General features: G+C 44.6%; 1 protein-coding gene across 1 annotated transcript in view; it reads left to right on the top strand.

Moving 5' to 3' along the window:
* The window catches only part of LOC109860427 (mannosyl-oligosaccharide 1,2-alpha-mannosidase IB-like), a 43371-nt gene extending 25618 nt beyond the window's left edge, over positions 1-17753 (top strand). The window contains exons 2-4 of the mRNA XM_020439497.1: positions 7768-8212; positions 16647-16862; positions 17678-17753. Of these exons, the coding sequence (XP_020295086.1) occupies positions 7841-8212; positions 16647-16862; positions 17678-17686 (597 nt within the window). The 5' untranslated portion in view covers positions 7768-7840 and the 3' untranslated portion in view covers positions 17687-17753. The remainder of the gene's footprint in view (positions 1-7767; positions 8213-16646; positions 16863-17677) is intronic.
* Positions 17754-21739: the final 3986 nt, after the last annotated feature.

The raw sequence follows: 21739 nt of genomic DNA on the forward strand, positions 1-21739 counted from the left end.
TTTCGAAACACCTTTGAAAGAACCACCAAGAATGTTTTTTTTTTTTTTTTTTTGATGTGCGGGCGACGGTAATTGTTTTTAACAAAGAAAGACGTTACACGGACTTTCTTTCTTTTGGCAAAATGAATACATTTTATAGATTTGAATCCTAGAAAAATATTCTTCTACCGTCGGAACGCTTTAATATTTTAACGGTTTTACCTTAACGTTTTCGCGATATATATATATTTTTTTTTTCGTATCGCAAAATAATGGCGCGCAGCAAGAAGAAAAATAACAGTCCGCTGAAAAAAAAACGCTAATTCGCGAGAGCGCTTATCTTTTTTTTTTTTTTTACGTTTGAAAGAGGAAAGATAAATCGCGTTCTCACATTGTAACTCGGTCCATTTCGACAAAGTAACTCTTTCATCTGTCACTCGCAGTTACAGCGACTGAAATCTGACTGGAGCAATCGAAGAACAGGCCGAGCGAGAACGGCTGTCCCTTGACATAACGGACTTTTTTCGGTTCGGGGCGCAATTTTGCCGCGCGCGTATCTCAGGTTTCGAGTTTTTTTCTCCGTGCTTCCGACGGAATTAAATTTGATTCCCGACTTGTTTCACTGTTTTTTTTTCTTTTTTTTTTTATGGCGTGTCATTTCCACGCTCGCACTTTAATTGAATAACGTGTATGTTAAACAGTTCATTTATTTTTCTCTCCACTTTTGTGTCGTCGCGATCTCGCGATTATTGCGAGGATGTAATGGTAGTTTTATTACACACACAGGAGAGGAGAGGAGAGAGGGATGGAAATCGCGGAATAAAATTATTCCGGCGAACGCTTATATATTTGTCGCTAATGAAATTCCAATTCTCAATTAAGTCGAATTTAACGAACTTGAGGTGGTACGCTCCTCGACGTTAATAAAATCGCGCTGCGCAAGTTCCCGCCGCGCCTCCTCCCCCTCCCCCCGCCCCCCCGAGAGATTGCTATGTTTTATTCGCGCTGTTAACATTAAGTGTAATTTGCGCGGTGCGGATAGTCCAAGTTATTTACGCGACAGTCACGAATTCGAACTTGGACTTTAACGACTTCAGGCGTCTCGGTTAACGAGGAGGTTATTGCCTGGCCAGGAACGATCGGGTATATATACCCGCGGCTGCGCCAGGCAAAATCCTCTCTTACTCTCGACTCCGAGGATGGATTCTCTTCTCCGCATTTGACGACGGAAACCGTACGTAAGACACAGAAGCCATTCAAGACAGTCGCGCACCGCTATTGTATCAACTAACTTTACGAGCTAACGACCTCGCGTCGACGAGACACCTTGTTAATCGCCTCTCTGTCGTGTCTTCACATTGGAATTCCGAACTCCGCAATAGTCCCGTTCGAGACTTTAAACGGCGAACGGTGAGATATATATCGCAGAGAATTCGAATGAAAATCGAATCCCTAATTTGTATCTGAAACAGATATTACGGGCGGTAGGAATAATGCGGTACCTAACCCTTGGGCGATATTTTAGATCGTCGTATTTTACCTACGTTTGACGTTTGCGTTCGATATGTGTATCGTACATCTCGCGTATTTTATCATCGCGCGGAATCTCAACGACCCCGCGCCCGGTGGTAATTAATCGCGAGGCTTGATTACCGATAATATTCGCTTCACACCGCGATCATGATTATTTCGTTAAAAATTCGATACTCGTACACTCCGCGCTCGCGGAAATTATAAGCTAATTAGCGACGCGCGCGCACGTTTGCGTGATTTCGACGTACGGGGAAGGGTGAATATTGCGCGGTGTAATAACCACATAAACTGTCGCTAACGATATTAACGCCAATTAGGACAATGGCATTTAATCGGGAATCGCACTGGCGCCGCCTGATGTTAATGAGGTATTATATGATACACAACATTCTGACGCGGGAAAGTGCGCGCAAACGCGCGATGACAAAGTACATCTCGAAATGATAATAATTACATAAATACGTTGAATTATTTTCGACCGAAATAATCGGCGAGCTCTGCTGCATGCATAAATCCCCCGTCGTCTCTTGTATAAAGCGCTCGAAACTGGCAGATATACGTTAGGCGGCGGTGCTCGAACAGCGCCGGAAGTCCTTGACTTAATCGCGAGACGTAAAGTTGGCGGTGGTCGCGACGGTGAGTGTCGGTGACTTCGCGCATCCTCCTCGCGCCGCTGACAAAGAGTCCGGAGGCGAGCGAGCGCGGTCCTTGATACACCCTTCCCGCGCGCGCGCGCAAAGGAACCCGCGTGGAAGTTCGAGGCGGTCGGACGAACCCGCGAGATAAACGCCCGGTTCCCGCGGGATTAACACAATGCCCGTTTCGCCTCGGCATTGTCCTCGAATCAACCGGGGAGAGCTTTCCCATATATTGCGCGTATATATCCGGACATAAATATGTAACATCGCGCAGCTGACGAGAGGAGATCGTTAATTACAATTCCGACGTTTATGCGGAATTTAATCGTCGCCGACGGCGTAAAAATCTCAACTATACTCTCGCGAACCGCGATTTGATTAATAATATCGAGCGAAGGGTAAGCGAATTGCAAGATTGCGCGTTTCGTATAATTATTCCGCGCGCTTCATTACGGAGGAGTGAAGCGCGCGCGCGCGCGCGGCTGAATTTCGCGACGCTGAATCGTAGAGTTTATTTTGAAACGTCTCACCGAGCCGCGGCGGTCGAATATCTAACGAGGCCTCTCGAATCGGAAGGGCGCAATTAGCATCGCTTTAGATTTCCGCCCGACTACTCTCCAATCCTCCTTCTCCTCTCCTTCTGCTCTCACGGTTTCCCTTCGGATCCGCGAAGTCGGACCGAATTTCTGATCTTATAACGGTAATTGGGTAATGAGTTGGCAAACTAAGTAGACATACCTCCGGGCCAAGTCTCTCAGTCTGTGCACGGTCGCGGGAAAGGGAGGAGGAGAGCACGGGCGCGGAATCAAACCTCGGAGTTTAGATACGAATTGCTAGTATGCGCCGCGCCGATTCCTCGCGCGAACCACCTCGGAGAGAACCACCGGCTGGACTTCCATCCTCCCATCCTCTCTTTCTCTTCCGCGGCGTTTCCGTTTGCGCTAGTTAGCAGAGAAGCGGTACGTTCGCTTACGAAAGCAAACTTCCAGCCGAGGGGAAGAACGTCTGCGGGACTTGCGCGCGGTCCCGGATCTCAGAGAAAGACGAAACGGGCGTGTTGGAAGGGTTGGGGGGGAGAGGGTACGAAAGGAGGTTCGGGTACGAAAGGTGGAAGGGCGGCTACGCGCAAAGAGAGATTGACTGTAGAAATTTCAAACGTAGTCCGGAATAGAGGGAGGAAGTAGCGCGCGAGAAGGGGGTCTCTCTCGCCTCTCTCGTATTCCCCGGCGAACTTTAAATATTTGAGACGCCATATATTTCCGGCGTTTTATATAACGTCCATAAAACATGCAAACGCACCGAGTAAATTACGCCGGGAACAAACGCCGCCAGGATACGTTACCGTCACGCGAGAGAGCCGTAGGAATTACAACGAAAGTTACGTCAAAAAGCTGCTGGCACTTTCTTTGCGCGCGGGGGCAATTCGCACAGAGCTGAGCGGTAGACGATTTGTTTCTTGCGAGGGAAATGGCCGCGATGCGAGTGTAATTTCTCTCGTTACTCCTACTTTCTCGTGAGTCGAATCGTAGAAAAACATTTTTTTTGTTTTTTTGTTTTTTTTTTTAATGACTCAATAAAGTTCCGATCTCTCGCGTAATAATTCGGTTTGGCGGAGCAATTCGGATTCGACGCGACGATAAAATTCCGTCAGACATACTTGTTTAAAAAATTTATGCGCGCCTTCCGAAAAATAATGTCGCCGTAATATATAACTTTTTTCTCTCCCGCGCGATTTTGATTCTGAGAGAGAGAGAGAGAGAAAAACGTTTCAATAACATTTTCTAATCTCGCGTGTAATAATAATTTGACGTAATCGAGAATTTTTAAGCGACGATAAAGCATCGCCGCTATAGACGGAACTCTGTATACACTGCACCTGTCAAATATATATTAATTTACGTCCGGCTAAATGTTTAAATACCGGACGCGCGCCGCTTAACGGCATTCCGTAGCGAGGTCGTATATCTTGCCTCGCGTCGGAGGAGGGGGGGGATGGGAGTCGCCGATAATCGAGATCCAAAGAGCGTTATAGTTGGCTTTAATGCCCGGGTATTCAAAGTGAGGTACAGTGTGTCCCGACACTCGACTTGGGCAGGTTCCAAGGTTCTCGCCGCCTCCTTGGCGGCGTGTATGTGTGCGCGCGCACACACAAATTCACACACGTGCCGGACGTTCGGGAAGGTAACCACTGCGCCCGGAGCTCCCATCTTGACGTGTTCATGCACCGGTCCTCTCGTAAACTTGTAGACCGCTCCCGCCGCCCCGGTCGATCCTCTCCCCCTCCCTTCTGTCTCTCATCTCGCTCTCTTTATTTGTTGCATCCTTCGTAAAAAATCTCCGAGTGGAAGATTCGTCGAACCACCCGCTAACCTTTTGATGTCCTTCCGTTTCTTTATTTAGTCTCCCTTTCCTCGCTTGCTGTTCGTTTTTCTTCAGCCTCCTCATATTCCTTCTTAGCGCAGCGTCCGATTTTCATCCGATCGTCTCTTTCTTTCTCTCTCTCTCTTTCGCGATCTTTTGCTCTTAAATCCCGATGCGACCGGCAGATACGACCTTTTACGGTCGGCCCGCCGCTTATCCCTTACTCCCCCTCCCCCGCCCCAGAGAGTAATAAGATCAAAAGGGCGGTCTCTCCGTGTGTCTCGGGGAAGAAGGCTCCTGTCTCGAGGGGCGGTCACGTTTCACACGGGACATACGAACGGAGAAGCGCGAATGAATAATTAGAACGAGAGCTTAACGGGCGAGAAAGGGGGTTTTTAACTCGTTGATTGTCAGAAGTGAATATATTTCGTGCGTGTCTCGTCTTCTATTCGTAAGAGAATTTTCACTTTTATATTTTGTTTTTTTTATTATCGTCATACAAATTAATAGAACAAAAATAATAAGAATTACGCGATTATGCTCACGTGTAATTGCGTAATTTTTTTTATTATTTTTATCCTGCAGTTTTAACGTTATTATAAGTGATTGCTTCGCGCAAACGTCTGTGCGTTTTTCTCGCAGACGCAAATTAAATTCCACATAACTTTTATTATCGCGCAACGATAAAGTTGTATCATGTTGAAACGGACTAATATATATATATATATACATATAAATAAATATATACATATACACACATATATGCAACGCAATTAGAACTTCGTGATTTTCGCGGAGCACGAACGAAATTTTTATTCGAGATGATTTATCGGACTCTCGGCCGGCAGATTATTTCACCACTCTCTCCGGTAAAACGGCCAACTACTCTGAAAAGTTCCCCTCACCCTCCCTCCCTTCCCCCTTCCCATATGATTGACGTAACTTTCGTTTATATTGCCCGCGTTATCATTCAGCGTTAGACACTGTAAAGTTAAATTAGAAATTTGATGAGCTCTTCAACGGTGTATCTCCGTCTATCGTGGAAAACGATGTGATTTCGCGCACAATTCGCGCATAACAATTCCGAAGTATTTCTATTCCGACGAGTTTCCTTTGTGAAACGTCACGCTGTGTGCGTCCCGACACGGTAATATCAATGATTAATGAGAAGGGTAACTGTCTTTCGCTCTTTGAAAACGTGCGCGATAAAGAAGAAACGAACGAAGAGGGGGGGTGGGGTAGAGGTGGGGAGGGAAAACGACGGACTCTCGCCGCATTTGTATTTGCCGTGGACCGAAAGGCACGACCGCGCGCGCGGTCATTATTTTCGCTATAACTTCGCGAAAGGGTGGGTGGTCCTGACGCGTTCGCGTACGTGTCCATTCGCGACGCGTATTTGCCTGGCTTTAAGATACTTCCATCGGTCCAATTTTCCGCAAGAATGTGACACGTAGCAATCTTGGTAACCTCGGGGCTGCGCCGCGCAATTTATTGGCCACCGAGTGCACCTTCGACGATTTATCTTCCCCCTCGTTCACCCCTCCAATCTCTTCTTCCTCCTCTTCGCCGTCACTCGCGCTATCTTCTCTTTCTTCATTGCCCTCTTTCTACCTCCCCCCCCCCCTCTCTCTCTCTCTCTTTTTCTGCCTTTTCGTTCTTCACCCGTCCTTCCCCCGTCTCTCGTTCGCTCTCCTTTTTCTATCCCGGCCGTCGCTCGCGATCGAGTTGAATCAACGCTCCGTGTGGCAACGTCACCCCCCTCTCTTCCTCGTCCGAACTTCGATATCTCAAACTTTCGACCTCCATATTTTGCGGTATCGACAGTTACCGGACTCGCGGCTCTGTGAATAATGTAATGCGCGATATTTTGCGGTATTCGTGCGCGCGCTCGACAGAATTTGCGAACGATTTTTCCCCCCGTATTCGTCGCAATTCGTCAGCGATCGGGAATAGGGAATCGTTTGTAAAACAAAAAATTTGAAGACCTCGAAGATTTTCGACATCAGGAAATAGATAAGCCGGGACCGGGACGCGCATCGGCGGCGAATTTTTTTAAGCGTTTTCGATGCGTGCCGACGAAGTGCACGTTCGCACGGCCAAAAAGGCAAGAAAATCGAGATCTGCAGGTGTAACGCCCGCAGCGACCGAGCGATAAAATGCACGCAAGCTCCGCTCGCGACGCGCGGGGAGAGGGCCGAAGGTAAAGAGGACCGTTCGCGCGATGCCTCGGGCTCGATAAAAAATGCAGTGATCACATTTCGGCAGAGACTTCGGAATCTCCGAACTATCTTGCCTTCTTTCGATTCTCACCTCTCTTCCCTCGGTCTTCTCTCTCTCTCTCTCTCTCTCTCTCTCTCTCCCTCTTTTTGCGATCGGCGATACCGAGCTCCCTCGCGCGGCATACGTATGGCCTTTAATATTTTTTTCGCGACGCTCTCTGATGTAATCGTTCCGCCCGAAAAATTGCCTCCGCTTAGGTGGATCAGCCCCGCGACCTACCCGAGTCAACGAACCGCCCGCCGATAGTTTCGGGCGATTTCGGAACGGCTGACTGCGCAAACGATCATCGATCGTCCGGATGATCCGGATCCTCGCTCGTCTGATTTCGCTTAGCGTAACGTGGTCGATCCCTCTTTCTCTCCGCAGTTGCCGATAATCGCGAGGCCTACTCGGTTGTTGCTCGACTTCTTCGTCGGTCCCGCGTTATCTCCGACGAACAATCTGAAGAAGAAGGCAGCCGCCACCGCCGCCGCCGCCGCCGCCGCCGACTCGCGGGGACTGAGAAACAAAAATCGCGTATTCGCCTCAGTCCTCGAATTACGCACAACAGGTGGTTTGCAAGTAAGTACCGGCGGAGATGCCCGCGCGATACGAATGCGATTTTCTACTTCGTTCATTTCCGACGAATTCGGTTCCAATGAATTGTCTCTTTGTGGTGAAAAATAATCGCGATCAATTTTGTCAAAATTAAATCCATCGTCGCGCGAAAAAAATTGTTTGATCGCTTTAAAAAATTTATCGCGCTCTTTAAAGATAAAAAAAAAAAACAAGCAAATGGAGCGATCTGAAAAATATTTATATTATATTCAAAGTTGTTTTTTAATCAATTAAATTTTTCACAAATTATTGCAATTAGATCGAAAAGTTTTTTACTTACTCGTAACCGCTGTTCGTTCCGTTACGTTCGGAAAATTGTGAGAAAACTAATATCGACTCGCTTGTGAACAAAAGGATATCGTTTGCCTTATCCTCGCAGCTCTGCCAATACGAGCGCAATCCAGTCCGAAACACCGACCGGCTGGTCGAGCTGCGACAAGTGTCGGGACGACATGAGGCTCATGCAGCGGCTAGCGATCAGCGGACTGCTGTCCGTGATCTTCATCCTGTTCCTGACGGGCGCGTTCGTCACGCGACGCGAGAATATCGTCGGCGTCGCAGTCGCCGATCGGGGCGTCGCGCCTGAAGAGCGCAGCAAGCACCCGAATCCGGCCTGGGTGCAGGACAACGCGGTGCCCGGTCAGGACGAGCCTAGAACCGAGAGTAGATTTAAGGATAAGACTCGACGTTTAGGCGCCAAACACAGACACGAATCGTCGGTGGTCGAGCCGCCGGTCGCCCCTAATCTGGGCGTTTACGTTATTAGACCGCCTAACCCTCCGCTGGACGACATAACAAATCAGCGTCGTGAGAAAGTCAAAGAGGTAAGATTGCATCGGATTTATTTTTGCATGCTATTTAGACTTAAGTTGACGTTGCATGAAGAGGTAGACGAGAAGAGAGGTAAGTGTTTTTTGTGTTATATTGTTTTATTTATTTATTTACATCACATATATTTATATGTTAGATTTTATTTTTTGGAAACGTACTACAATATAAAATATTGAAAAAATATAAATTGGAGAATATTTTATATGTGCATAAGACGTACACTTATTTATTTTTCTGTCACAATATTATTTTTTTCGTGCGTTTGGGAATAATTTGAGTTTGCGCGCGTTTTGTTTGCAACGCCAAAAACGCATTTTTGGACCGATATTTTTCAATATTCAATTTCCTGCATTTAAAGTATGTATTCAAACGTGTATGCAGAGGTTTTCGAAAACTCATTTTGTCCGCGCGCTCTGATTTTTGCCATTGCCACCGTCGTTCGTCACCGCGGTGTCACCGAGAAAGACGGAAATTAAAGAGAGAATCGTAAGGGAAAACCGATGGTTCTTTTGTTCGTTCTGTCACATCAATATTCGCGTTTGAATTACAGTGGGGCACGGGGGGGAAGGTGGAACGAAAACAGAAGAGAAATCTCCCCCCCTCCCCATTCGAGATGGCGCGGAATTAATGAAACAGAATTTTTCCAGACATTTTTGCGAAATCTGTTTGAAAAATTAAAAATGACAAAACTATATTACAAGTTGCGTTAAAATTGAAATTTATATTTATACGCGTTAAGTTTTGACTAATTCATTTCGAATTATTTTTTTAAAGTAGATAGATCTCGCGGTGAAATTTTTCTTCGCGCTTCGGTTCTTCGCGAGATTAAAAATTAATGTTTGCGAGAGCGCAAATTAATTTCGGCAATATGCAGTAGTGCGGCGGTGGAAAAACATTTGGCAATTTTTTCGTTCTGCATAGCGCGGCGAAATTAATCAATCGCGACGCAGCATGTGTTTGCTCCGCAGAAAATGGACAAACGTAGCTCGATCAATTAACTTCGAGCGACAGCTGCGAAAAAACGCCTGAGTGACAGATAACTGTCCGGTGAAGTGTCAAACTGGATTGAGCGACACGTGAGTGTGTCATGTTGCATGACGCAGCCGGTATGACTAAGTTGATCCGCAACCATCTCGCTTTTAAAATATAGAATTCGATCGGCTCTCTTGTCCCGCGTAGAGGATATCGTATTGTTTTGACTAACATCAAAAGACAAAAAATCCGCTCGACACTCTCAATGACCGCGTTAATTCGATCGTACCTGGGCCCTAAATCTTGAAAAATTTTCGTACACGAAACTCTACTTTTAATGTCACATGTACTTATAGACCTTAGTATACGCAAATTGTTCAAGAATCGAGGTTCTGTACCTTGTCGTAAGTCGCAACGAATATGGAAAATTCACAATTTGCGCGCGCGCGCGCATGTGTTTCGGAGAATTTGATTGTGACATTTTTGGCAGATTCGCAACATAGTAAATCGTTTGCGCTTTATTTGATACACAGTTACTGATAGTTTTTTGATATTTGTTTTATTTGTTTTCAATCAAAAAATGAAACATTTTCATCTCGTCAGTCTATTTGCAAAACATAGTATTCGCGCAAAACAATAACGAAAAGTACGATATGTACGTCGATTTATGTGCAAATTCGCGTTTTTTGCCGTATTTTGCGCTGTCGAAAAATATACCATAATAAAACAAATCAAAACACACACACACACACACACACACACACAAATATAATGTTGGTGACAAAAGTGCGGTCAACGTTTGTCGTTAGACTCGTTCAAGTCTGTTAAAACTTAATAACATTAATATTCAAATAACATTAACATTCGATTCGTTAAAACTTAATAACATTAATATTCAAATAACGTTAACATTCGGTTCGTTAAAACTTAATAACATTAATATTCAAACTACTCGGATATTTTCGAGCGCGCAACGGCAATTTCGAGTTTTCGGATCGCGAATCGATCTCGCGACTCTATTCGGATGTTCGGATTCTCGAAATATATCGAGTTCGCCGAATCGCCGGACTCTCGTGCCACGCGGTGGCGGTTGCGGCGCAATATTATAATAGCCTCTTCGCGACCAAAACCGACTTATAGTTTGATAACGCTCGACTCGCAAGTTATCCGTAGGTACATCGTCCGGAGGCGCTCATTCCAAACGAAGCAATTTACCGACGGACTGGCATAACTTACGAAACGACCGCGCGCCACCGTTCAAAATGGATTTCAATTAAGCGCGCTTATCGCGCGTTCCGCTTCTCCTCGTCTCGCGATATGCGTTTAATTGCGCGCGCGCGCCTCGGAAAATCGCCCACGCGCATCACACGTGAGGAAAAACCGTTCGATTTCGATCGCTCCGGAGGAGAAAAGTCGCGTCCGGGGTGGGGAACAAAAAACAATCGCGCGCATACGATTTACGAGCGTCGAGCGATGATTTTCCTAATTACGTAAGAGTGTTTCACGGTAACGATCGTAAACTTAACGACTCATAATTGGCCTCGTAAACCTTAAAGACTCTCGCAGCGAGAGGGACTTTAAAAGAGTATTCCCGCCGCGCGTTTAGTACTTCTGTTTAATTATATAGTGCGTGAAGAAACGGGATTCTCTCTTTCGCGTGGTGTAGATCGCGCATTGTTCGTGACGTTTTATTTCGCGCTCGTGTCACGCGCTACGTCGTCGAAAATTCGTCGACAAGGTCGCGACGATTCGTGATTTCAGACGAAATGAGAAATCGGGCAATATCGCCACGCGCGTTTTGTGAATAATTCCGAACGGAGAAACGTGGGTAGCCATCAGAGGCTAATTGTTTTTAGCCCGAGCTAATGCGGTAGGCGTGACCCGGCCATTATCATGCCACGGAGCGAACGCTGATATAAACGCTCGCGTATTTTTCATGCCCGCACGTTTAAGGCGTTTCTCCGCTGCATTTAATCGCGCGCGCATATCCGATATTAAATTTTCACCCTCTCGAACGTGGAATAATCGTCACTTCGATCGCGAGAGCTATTTTAAGGCAAAATAAAAAAAAAAAAAAAATCGCGCGGCGAGCGGAGCATTTGTTCACGAACGGGAGTTTAATTACTTTCGCTTTTTCTAATTGCTTTCATTTTGTTTCATATTTTACACACGTAATTCAAACGGATAAAAAAAAAAAAAAAAAAAAAAAAAAATGTTTGACAAAAGACATAAATATTTTAGTAATTTATTGTGTAACGAAAAAATTGTTACTTTCAATTTTTCTTCGAGTTTGGGAATGCGTTTTGTTTACACACACTTGCGAAGAACGAAACTAATTTCGAATAATGTTTAATCCGCTGTGTGTGAAGTTGATAAACTCTTTTTTCCTCCTGCGGCAACATGTTGCGCACCGGATTTTCAATCATGTCGAATCGCACGGTCATTGTTCGGCGCAAGCCAGCGGAATTGTAGCCATCGATAACGTTCTCTCTCTCTTCCCTTCTCTCTCTCTCTCTCTCTCTCTCTCTCTCTCTCTCTCTCTCGAAACTTTGAGTGCTTCGTCGCGATAGCGTCTGGGTAGGATGTATTTCCCTTTCTCGCGCGGATTAGCGCTTTACACAGATCCCGGAAATTTCGTGGGAGGATCACGTGGCGTGCGAACGGCATATAGCCGACGGAAGTCCGACAAAGTCGCATTGTCTATCGGATCGGTACAAGTTGGGCACAATGGTGGTAGCTTCCTTTAATGAAAGATTCTAGTTAAGGGCGGTAACAGCGGCGGCGGCGGCGGCGGCAGCGGCACAGCAGGGATAAGATAATGATGAAAGTACCGGAGTTCGCGAAGCAGTGAAACGAAACGACCGCCTCTCTCTCTCTCTCTTCCGAAGCTCTATCTTTCATCCGCGCGTATCTCGCGGGGGAAAACGAGGAAGAGAGATGTGGGGATGTCGGTTTCATCGGTTTTCTACTTAGCGAAGATTAATTCGCGTTACTCGCGAGAGGCTCTCGTGCAACACAGCGCTCGCCAAACAATGATAAACAAGCTTCGTAATTACGCCAAATCCGCGCTCAAGACGTCCACGTCGCGGAATTGCGGAATTATTTCAGTTTGCTTCATTCGTTCGTGCGGTGTCGTTCTCTGTCTCTTTCTCTCTTTCTCTCTCTCTCTCTCTCTTTTCGCGGCTCGCTCTCGCGCGATGCTCGTAACTCGTCTTCTTCCCGCGCGACGTCTCAGAAGCTTCCGTCTGAAGCGTATGCATATCGCGGTTTGTTTGTAACTCGTTGCTTCCCGAGCGGGTTTTGTACATGTGCCAGGAGAGACGAGCGGAATTTCCTTACAACGTCCTTTTACGTCTGCGGTTCTCATAGCGTGTTGCCGGTTCTCGTGCTTTCTCTCTGTCTCTCTCTGTCTCTCTGTCTCTCTCTGTCTCTCTCTCTCTCTCTCTCTCTCTCTCTCTCTCTCTCTCTTTCCGAGATGTACACGCAACACGTTGCATGAATATGCATTCATACTTCTTTCTTACGATGTGCTTGGTTTCAATTATGCAACTGCGACAGTGTGCTCGACTTATCGCGATATTTGTGCGCGACGCCGCTTCGACTGTAATACGTATACATATCTTATCTGGTATACACGTATAATGTATAATGTATAAAACATACAAACGCGAAAGAAAGAAAATCTCAAATATTAGATATAACGAGTATAACGCATTTTGTTACGAGAACTCGCAGTTTCTCGCGCGATAAAACGTCGTGTTTTATGTCATAAATAAATTTTCAGCTTACTCCGTTCTCACGACGGACGCGACGTTCCGTGTCGCTGAGATATTCGCACGACTGAGTTTTACACTCGCGGAAATACGATGATTTTATTACACTCGCGTTTTAATGAGAGATCCGGTGACGAGCAAGTGTCATAACTCAGCGCGTCTTTTGCCGCGCGATCGTCGTCGAGGAAACCGTCTCTTCGGTTGATATCTTCTTAAAACGCGATTCTCGCGACGAGCATAATTAGAAGGGATCGTTAAATATGAAACCAAGTAATATTTCAGTAAAGACAACTGAGAGTCGTCTCAGAAAAAAATAAAGAAGAGAGCAATTGTTATCGCACAAAGGAGAAGAGATCCGATTTTGGATTTCCCTTCAAATTTTATTCAAACTCATGAAAATCTATGTCTTGAAGTCAATTAAATTCAATTTGTGTGAGTGATTCCAGCTTAAACGGAACTTTGATCATTTTTTTTAGAATTTATTGACATGTATTGTGTCAATTCTAATATGTAAGAGCGTCGGGGTCAACTGCAAAGAAAAATGAGAAAACTCTCTTCCAGAATGATTCAGATCATTTTCCAAAACGATTGTCATGATTTTTTCGATACAACATCAGATGTTCAAAATATTGATATTTCTGAAGCAAATATTATAAAATAACACCACCGCGCTAAATGTTCCGTTTAATCTGAGTTTAAAAACAAAATTTGAAGGGAACCAAAATCGACCCTTACAAAGCAGGAGGATCTTCTTTATCGACACGTACAATCGAAATGAAAAAAGTGTCTGAATTGTTTTCCTCTCGCGTTCTTCAGAACTTTTCAAGCTGTATTTTTTTTTCTCTCTTGAATTTTCTTTTTCTTCAGCGCTCTTCACGTATTTGATACTCTCATTCTCTCTCCCTTCTCTTGTTTGTTTACCTCTTCTCCATTAAATATTAAGTTTTCCCCGTGTCTCGACCAACTCTTTCTCAAAGGTTACATGTAAAGCACGTTTCTCGTTGCGCATGGCGGCAGGCGCGGTTAGATTTTTATGACGTGCGCGTTTTTAAAGGGCTTCGTGACGTCGATCCTGCCAAGCTCTCTCGTGCCGTGCGCCGCGGGTAAAAAAAAAAGGAAAAAGAAAACAACAAGGATATCGTGTGTAAACAGGAGTCGTTTGTGGTGGTGTTGGTTCTGAAAACGCGCCCCGTGCATCTGCACGCGCGCACGCGCGTGTGTGTGCGTTGATGAGGAAGGGTCGGGGTGGGGGAGGGATTGCTTTCACAAAATCACGGTGGGACGCCGACGCGGCAGGACGACTGGGACCGCGCGCTCGTGTGGTGGGCAATAAATAACGTAAATTGAAAACCGCGGGAAATAAAGAGAGAAAATAATAAAAAAAAAATATAGAAAAAAAGCGTCACGGTTAAGTACACTTATACCGGTATCGGCGCGCGATACACGTCTATCGGCCGCGCGGTGCGTTTGTGTGCCGCATCTCTTCCCGGGAGTATCCCAAAGCTCTTGCTTTGTTTGTGCGCTATGCATACTCAATCGCTCTGACGGAGAACTCGCTTCTCTTCTTTCTCTCTCTCTCTCTTTGCTTCTCTATCTCGTTGCTCCTTTTCCGCCTGTTTTTCCTCCCTTTTTCATATATACATATATATATATATATATAGTGAGCGCATTTTGTTTATTAATGGAAATGCGTGGAGCGCAGGCAATTTGAAAGGATATTTTCTCTCTGTCTCGCGCGAGGGAGGCGGAGTTCCCGCGAGTGCCCTGTGCAGAATTCATATCGTCTGCGAATCCCGCCGCGGTTTTGTCTACATGTGTGTGCGAAGGCGCGCGAAATATAATGAATTTATTCGTAAGCTCGAATGAATCCGAGATGGGAAATATGCATGAATCCCGAAATATAAAACTATCCTTTTTTTTTTTTTCTGATAACTCCGGAATGTTATAGTCCGCGGACTTACCGAGCTAATGCCACGAAAAACATTTAAACCGCCGCCGGTGCGACGTATCTGTGTACTTTCGAATTGACGAGTGTATCGAATATACGTTTACAATTTCGCCTGACGGACGAGCGCGCGGATATTCCAAAATCGCTGCGCGCGGCTGAACAAATAAACATAAAAATTGTACCACGTTACCGATTAAACGCACTTCGCGATTCGCACGCTCGGCGCGTCGCTTTTTTTTTGCGCCGGTGCTTACCGGCGAACCGCATTAAATGGCTTTTTTTTTTTTTTGTTTTTTTTAATGGATTACTCCTTGGGATTACACAAAGACGAAAAAAGGAACGCGGTCTTCCGGACGAATCCGGGGAGCAAATCCGGTTACCGCGGAAGTGACGTAACAAAGGGAGAATAATTGAACGAAGCCACACGTCCGACGCGAGGTTTTGCCTTCGTTCACCTCACCCGTCTCTCTTTCTCGCGCGCTTCACCTTTCTCGCTTCTCTCTTCGCCATCCCCTTTTCGATCCCCCGTCGACCGACACCGAGGCTAATGGTTTAATCCTAACATGGATGTTAACCAGATTACCGGCTACAAGTCCCGCCATGCGCTGTGCATTCGCCGCGGTTTCCACGGAACAAATTATCCGCGATTACGTGGATAATGGCGAAAGGCGTTGAATTCCGTCGCGACGCGACGACGCCGCGTCAACTCGCGATCGTTCTCTGCAATTTTCTGCATCGCCAGACTCCGCCTTCTAAGTCGATGGTAATAACGCGTCGTCGTTCTTCGGAATTTCGCATCTTTATCGCGCGACGCACACGGCCCGCATCTCCTTCACTTTCGCGGAAGTTATCGCGCGAACTTTATCTTTCCTCGATATCACAATGATTTCGCGCTTTATTCGATTTTTTTTAATTAAATATCCTCGCGTGAAAACCGCGCGATTATCTTTTCGATAATCTCGCGATTTTCTTCGTTACGAAAAAAAAAAAAAAAAAAAAAAATTCAAATCGATCCGAATTCGTGCGGCCGACTCGCAGCTGTTGTCGAGTGATACGCATTCGTCTTTCACTGTCATTCTCCGTTCTTTCTCTTTCTCTAATTTTCGTTTTTTTATTTTTTTTTATAACGGAGCGAAGCCCGGGCGAGATAGGGGCCACTTGTGACGGTGCCACCGGCCAGGTCTTCTCGATATTATATTGCCCCTAAATTATGCCGTCATAAAAACGTGATGAAGCGACCGCGAGTGCCCGGGGAAATGGTTCGAAAAATCAAGGGGAACGGAAATAACGGTCAACGAATGGACAGACTCGGGCGATATATTTGTTATTCACGCAAACGAACTCACGCCGCGCGTCCGTCACACTTTTGTATAGACACTCCGCGTATAATTCTTCGCACGGGAGTCCGACTCTCCGCGCATATCATTAATCGCGGACAAATTCCAAACTCCTGAGACATCGATGTCTCTTCCAAAAAAAAAAAAAAAAAAACTAAATTTTACAGATGCATTCTAAACGCACGAAAAACCTTCAACAGTATGTTAATTTTGAATAAATTAACAAGATAAATTTATTTTTTTTCAGAAAATTTTATTTTTGCTCAAAATTGCAACAAGAAATATTTTGTTATATTTTAAATTTCTGAGATCAATGGTATGGACAAAAGTACACATTTTATAGAAATTGTCTTTTGCGCACAAGATGAAAAGTTTGCTCGAACTTTTCTGTTGACAGATGATGAAGCACGGCTGGGACAACTATGTGCGTTACGCCTGGGGGAAAAACGAACTGCGACCGATCTCGAAGAGAGGTCACAGCGCCAGCATCTTCGGTGCCTCGAACATGGGCGCGACCATCGTCGACGGACTCGACACCCTTTACATCATGGGTCTTCACGACGAGTTCAAGCAAGGCCGCGACTGGATTGCCGAGAATTTGGACTTCGATATCGTGAGTACACACACACACATGCATGCGTTCTTTCGTATAACTCGCGTATGATACTTTTATCGACGAGATAACCTCTGAACACTGAGCAGAGGTCGATATTACGCAGAGTTCGATTCTGCGCGAAAATAACGATTTACCGATAAGTCTCACGAGACATTTCTTTTAACGACATGAGCCGCAATATAAGTAAATTAAATTTACTATGCTGTGTGAAGATATATTCGCGAAATCAGAATTCTTCTATACAACGAATTCTTTTACGAAGACGTAAGTAAATTAAATTATCATAAGGAGGAGAATTCATGAACTTTCCGGAATCGATAGAGAATAATAATCCCCGGTTCGTTTCGCGATACCGTTGCGATCGGGGAAGATATATTTTCGCGATATTCGTGACGCGACGGATTTAACGTTGCTTTTAATAAATTGCCCATCTCGTGATCATTTTAATTCTTTTGTGTGATTCAAATGACGTCATCTCATCCGCTTGACGAGGAAAAAAAAGGTTTTTTTCTTCGTGTCACAGGGCTTTGTCCTCTCTCTCTGCTGTCAACAAAAATTATGAGATAAATTTTGTCTCGTTAAAATTTGAACGTATTTAAATATATTCTCAAAAAAGTGTGACAGCGTTCTCAAAAAGTTACGCGTGTGTGATTTTATTGTGTATTATTATTTAAAAAAATATTTTATATATATTGTACAAACCTCGTGCGTGTCATGTGTGTCGACGACGAAATTGCGAAGCGCGAAAATATTTCTCTTGCCTCTATCTGATGGAGAATTTTCGCGGCTTTTCTTTTCACGGTGCTGCGAAGGTCAGATGATGTCTACCTAAGTGGAGGAGTATCACGATGAAAGTTCCGACATTCAACGACATGCGTCGAAACCAATTTCGTCCTGAGTCAACTTACCTGACGCAGCCGTGTCATCGTCTCCTTTTTTCGTGGATCCCAGCGCGGAGGCGAACTTTTGATATAGGCTCGCGTCTGCATACACTATTCCTCCTCTCATCCTCCCATCCACCCCTCTATGCTGTCGTTTTTCCTTTACTTTTTCGTTATCGAATACGTCGGAAATGTGTTTGCTCTGCCGAAGGAAGTCCTGACGAGACGTCGAAGACACCTTTCGATTTTCTCTCGCGACGCGACCGGATCTATTCAGATAAAATGTAATAAGGAAGTGGAAGAGAACATCCATACACATGAACACACACACACACACACATACACGCACACGTGAAAACAGAGTGCGAAAGCTTAATCGAGCGATCGACTCTTAATGCGGCTCGAAAGTGAAAAAATATAAAGTGCTTATTTTTTACAGTAATTTTCTGATCGCAGTTTGGGCAAATGCATTTAAAAAAAAAAAAAAGCAAGAACTTTTAAACTAAGAAGTTTTACCTTTCACTCGAGATAATTCCTCCCGGAAAATCACGCGAAGTTCTGAAATCGTTTCTCTTTGTCGCCGTGACCTTGATTGTGGAGAATGAAAATCTTATCGGCGAAAAGGAAGACACACACCGGCGCTCACTGAAATATTCCGAATTTCCCGTCCAACGTTTCCCCGATAAAATATCACGGCGGACCACTTTGCAGGAAATTGTCAGCTTAAAACTGCAACATGTAAAATATTCAATTGCCACTTCGATTTTCTTCTCGTCGCAAATTCACTCGCCTAGTTTACTCGGCTATGTATGTATACATAATTCACGACTGTGTCGCGGGATCATTTATGCACTTACGAAGTTCGAAAAGTTTTAATGTAATATGCTTGATAAAAATCTCCGAAGCATTTATCGGAGCATTTAAGTTTATTATTATTATTTTTTTCAAATATCAGTAAAGATGCTTGTGAGGCTATATCCGACCAATGTACAATGGTGTACTTGTGTATGTTTATTTGATAAAACAAATTAATTTTCAGACGCGTTTTGATTCTATATTGAACCTTCTTCAGTATTCTAGTACAGGATGTTATAAAAGATGGTAACAATAGAGCTTGAATGACACAAAGTTATTATACACACAAGATTATATTACAATTGCAATCACAAGATTTGATTAAAAAGCTGAGTAACTATTATTTTTTTATTTCTGATTTTTTTGTTACACACTTGATCATTTACACTGGAAATACGTTTCCGCGAAGTAATTGCTAAAATATTAATTAATCACACACATGCATGTACGCAAGATGTAAAGGTGGCTGTAGTGAATAATCGCTTTGTTTCTCAACTTTGTCGGGGCAGGCATATTTGTTTATCGAAAACGCGTTGTTGCAATTAAAGTATACGGGTATAGTTTTTTCAGCGGGTAACGGGGAAATGTTACGTTTCAAGGAGCTCTCTCTCTCTCTCTCTCTCTCTCTCTCTCTCTCTCTCTCTCTCTCTTTCTCTCTCTCTGACAACAGCACGTTTAAGCGCTTAATTAACTTAATCGTTATGTAAATCGATGCCCGCGGTATTTCTCTCTGTCGAGTGCGTGCTGGAAGAATAAACTTGAGCGTTTTCGCGTGGCAGTTTACCGTGGAGTAAAGTACCGGGGAGCCAAGGAAAGTTAGTTCGGCTTATCCGAAGTTGGTAACAGTCTCCTTCCCGCTCCACCTATCCCGCGCCCCCCTCCCCCCGTTTCAACCAACCCCTTGAATTCTTCTCTTACGTCGGATTTCTAAGTGGATAACTTGCCGTATTAGCTGCTTTTGGCTCGCGGTAACCGACGTGTCAACCGTGTTAGAAGTTATTGTTTCGCGCGCGGCTGTTTCGCTCCCGAGAAACTCTTTACGTGTGCCTCACGGTTTTGCTCCCTCCCTCTTCCCCCGCAACGATGCAAAATTACACATCCGGGAAACATTAGACGCGGTTTCTCGCGTCTCTTATCTTCCCGAATCCAGAAATTCGTTCGCTTGTTCTCTTTTTAGAATATAAAGAAAAGAAACAAAAAACAATATCTCAATCCAAGTCGCTCGTTCGCATTGCAAATATTGTACATTGCGTCACAGCAAAGTTACTTAGCTTTTTAATCAAATCTTGTCGGGGAAATTGTTTTGCATTTGTTATTACTTACACACACAGAGAGAGAGAGAGAAGATAGTATCGTTAATTAGTGCTTTAAGAAATAGACAAGAGAATGAGAACAATCTTGAGGACACCCCGTATATTCCTCTCTTTCTCGCGCGCGCGCGCGCGCGCACGCGTTCAATAACAACGATAAGAAACGAAATTAAAAGGCGGCGCGGCAACGCGATTCATCTCGGTTTATTCGCGTCCGGTCAGCGAAAATAAATTTCAATGGCCGATATGAGGCCGAAGGAATAGCGTGGCAATATATATCGCCTTCAATGAGATTTATACAAGAATGAAAACGGCGCGCGGGGTTTTTTTAGCCAGGCGCGACCGGCCGAAAGTGGGAACTCGGGGGGATCATGAACGGGTTATATGGACTTGTCCGCGATTCGGACGGGCGATAAATTCGGGAAGGAAGCCGCGCGTCTGCCCTCTTCCCGTTCCCCCGAAGAGGGAGTCCAACAGCCTTCGAGTGCAAAACGACGACTCGCGGCGTCGCGTATTATGCGTTCGAAGGGGGAGCGGAATGCCGAGGTCTGCCGAATCCCGAGTACCTGACGCCCCTGCGTATTCTCGCGTTAATATACGCGCAACCTCGCGGGTATATAAAGCGAGAGAAGCGGGCGAGGCGCGTCGCATTTTATGCGACAATGTAACGCCGATATGTCTCGGTGCGAAAAGAAAAACGCACTCTTGTGTTATTCTCACGCAGAGGGAGAGAAAGATATAAATCTCGATAACACAATCATTGATGTTTTTTCATTAGATCGCTATTGAGAAATACACGAGAGCGATATATTTTTCGGTCTTTAAACACGCGACCTTCTCCGCAAGTACGCACTAAGGTAGCTCTTATTTTCGACTCTTGAATTTTTTCGCGACACCTTCTATAGAACGGTTTTATTTGCTAAAAACTAATCTGTGAAAAAGTTCCTGCCCGATCGGATAAGAAAAAAAGAAATCCCCGGAGGGACTTAAAATGAAAAAAATTATTTGAATGCATAATGAATTAATTTTATTTGATTAATTCAATAAAATCGATTTAAGGGAAATAATTGTTAAATAATGTTTTAAATACTTTGTTTAGATCTACAACTTTTATTTATCATGTTTTTCGAAATAATCAATAAATTGGAAGATAATCAAATAAAATCGATTCATTGTGCATTTAAATAATTTTTGTAGAGGCCAAGGGACTCTCTTTTCCTTGTCCGATCGGACTGAACTTTTTTACAGATTAATTCTTTAGCAATTGGAATCGTTCTCGGAAGTGCTGTGAAAAAAAGTAAACAAACAATTTTCATCAGGAGATTTACCTTAGTACGCGCACGCGTACACTTGTTTGTTGCATCTCTCGCGCATTTGCATTTGGCATCAACAGGCACACACACACGCATCTTCTCTTTTTTTCTCTCAGTAATCATGCGATATTACAAAAACATTTTTGACCCGCGGGCATCTTCGTCGGTCTGCGTATACACGCGTGAAAAATCCGTATACGATTTTAATTTTGCCAACTTTCACATCGCAGTTGCCGTCTGAAAAATGATGCGATTTTGTTTTGCGTGGTTCGCACTGGTGGTCGGAAAACTATCCGCGGATAAAAGCCGCGCTTTTTAGCGGCGCGCGCATGGTTGCGTAAATCTGTCGCGCGCGCAAAAATGAGCGTGTATTTTTCTAAATCGCATTGAGCTCCGCTCTCGCGGACTTTTATTTGACTCCGCAATAATTTGCGTTATTTGTTTAAACGTGATAACAAGATTTTGGTTTTAATCAACTTGATTCTTTATTCACAGTTCTTTTTCAAACAAAAATT

The sequence above is a fragment of the Pseudomyrmex gracilis genome, unplaced genomic scaffold, assembly GCF_002006095.1.
Source record: "Pseudomyrmex gracilis isolate BER0280 unplaced genomic scaffold, ASM200609v1 scaffold_385, whole genome shotgun sequence".
Taxonomy (NCBI): Eukaryota; Metazoa; Arthropoda; class Insecta; order Hymenoptera; family Formicidae; genus Pseudomyrmex; species Pseudomyrmex gracilis.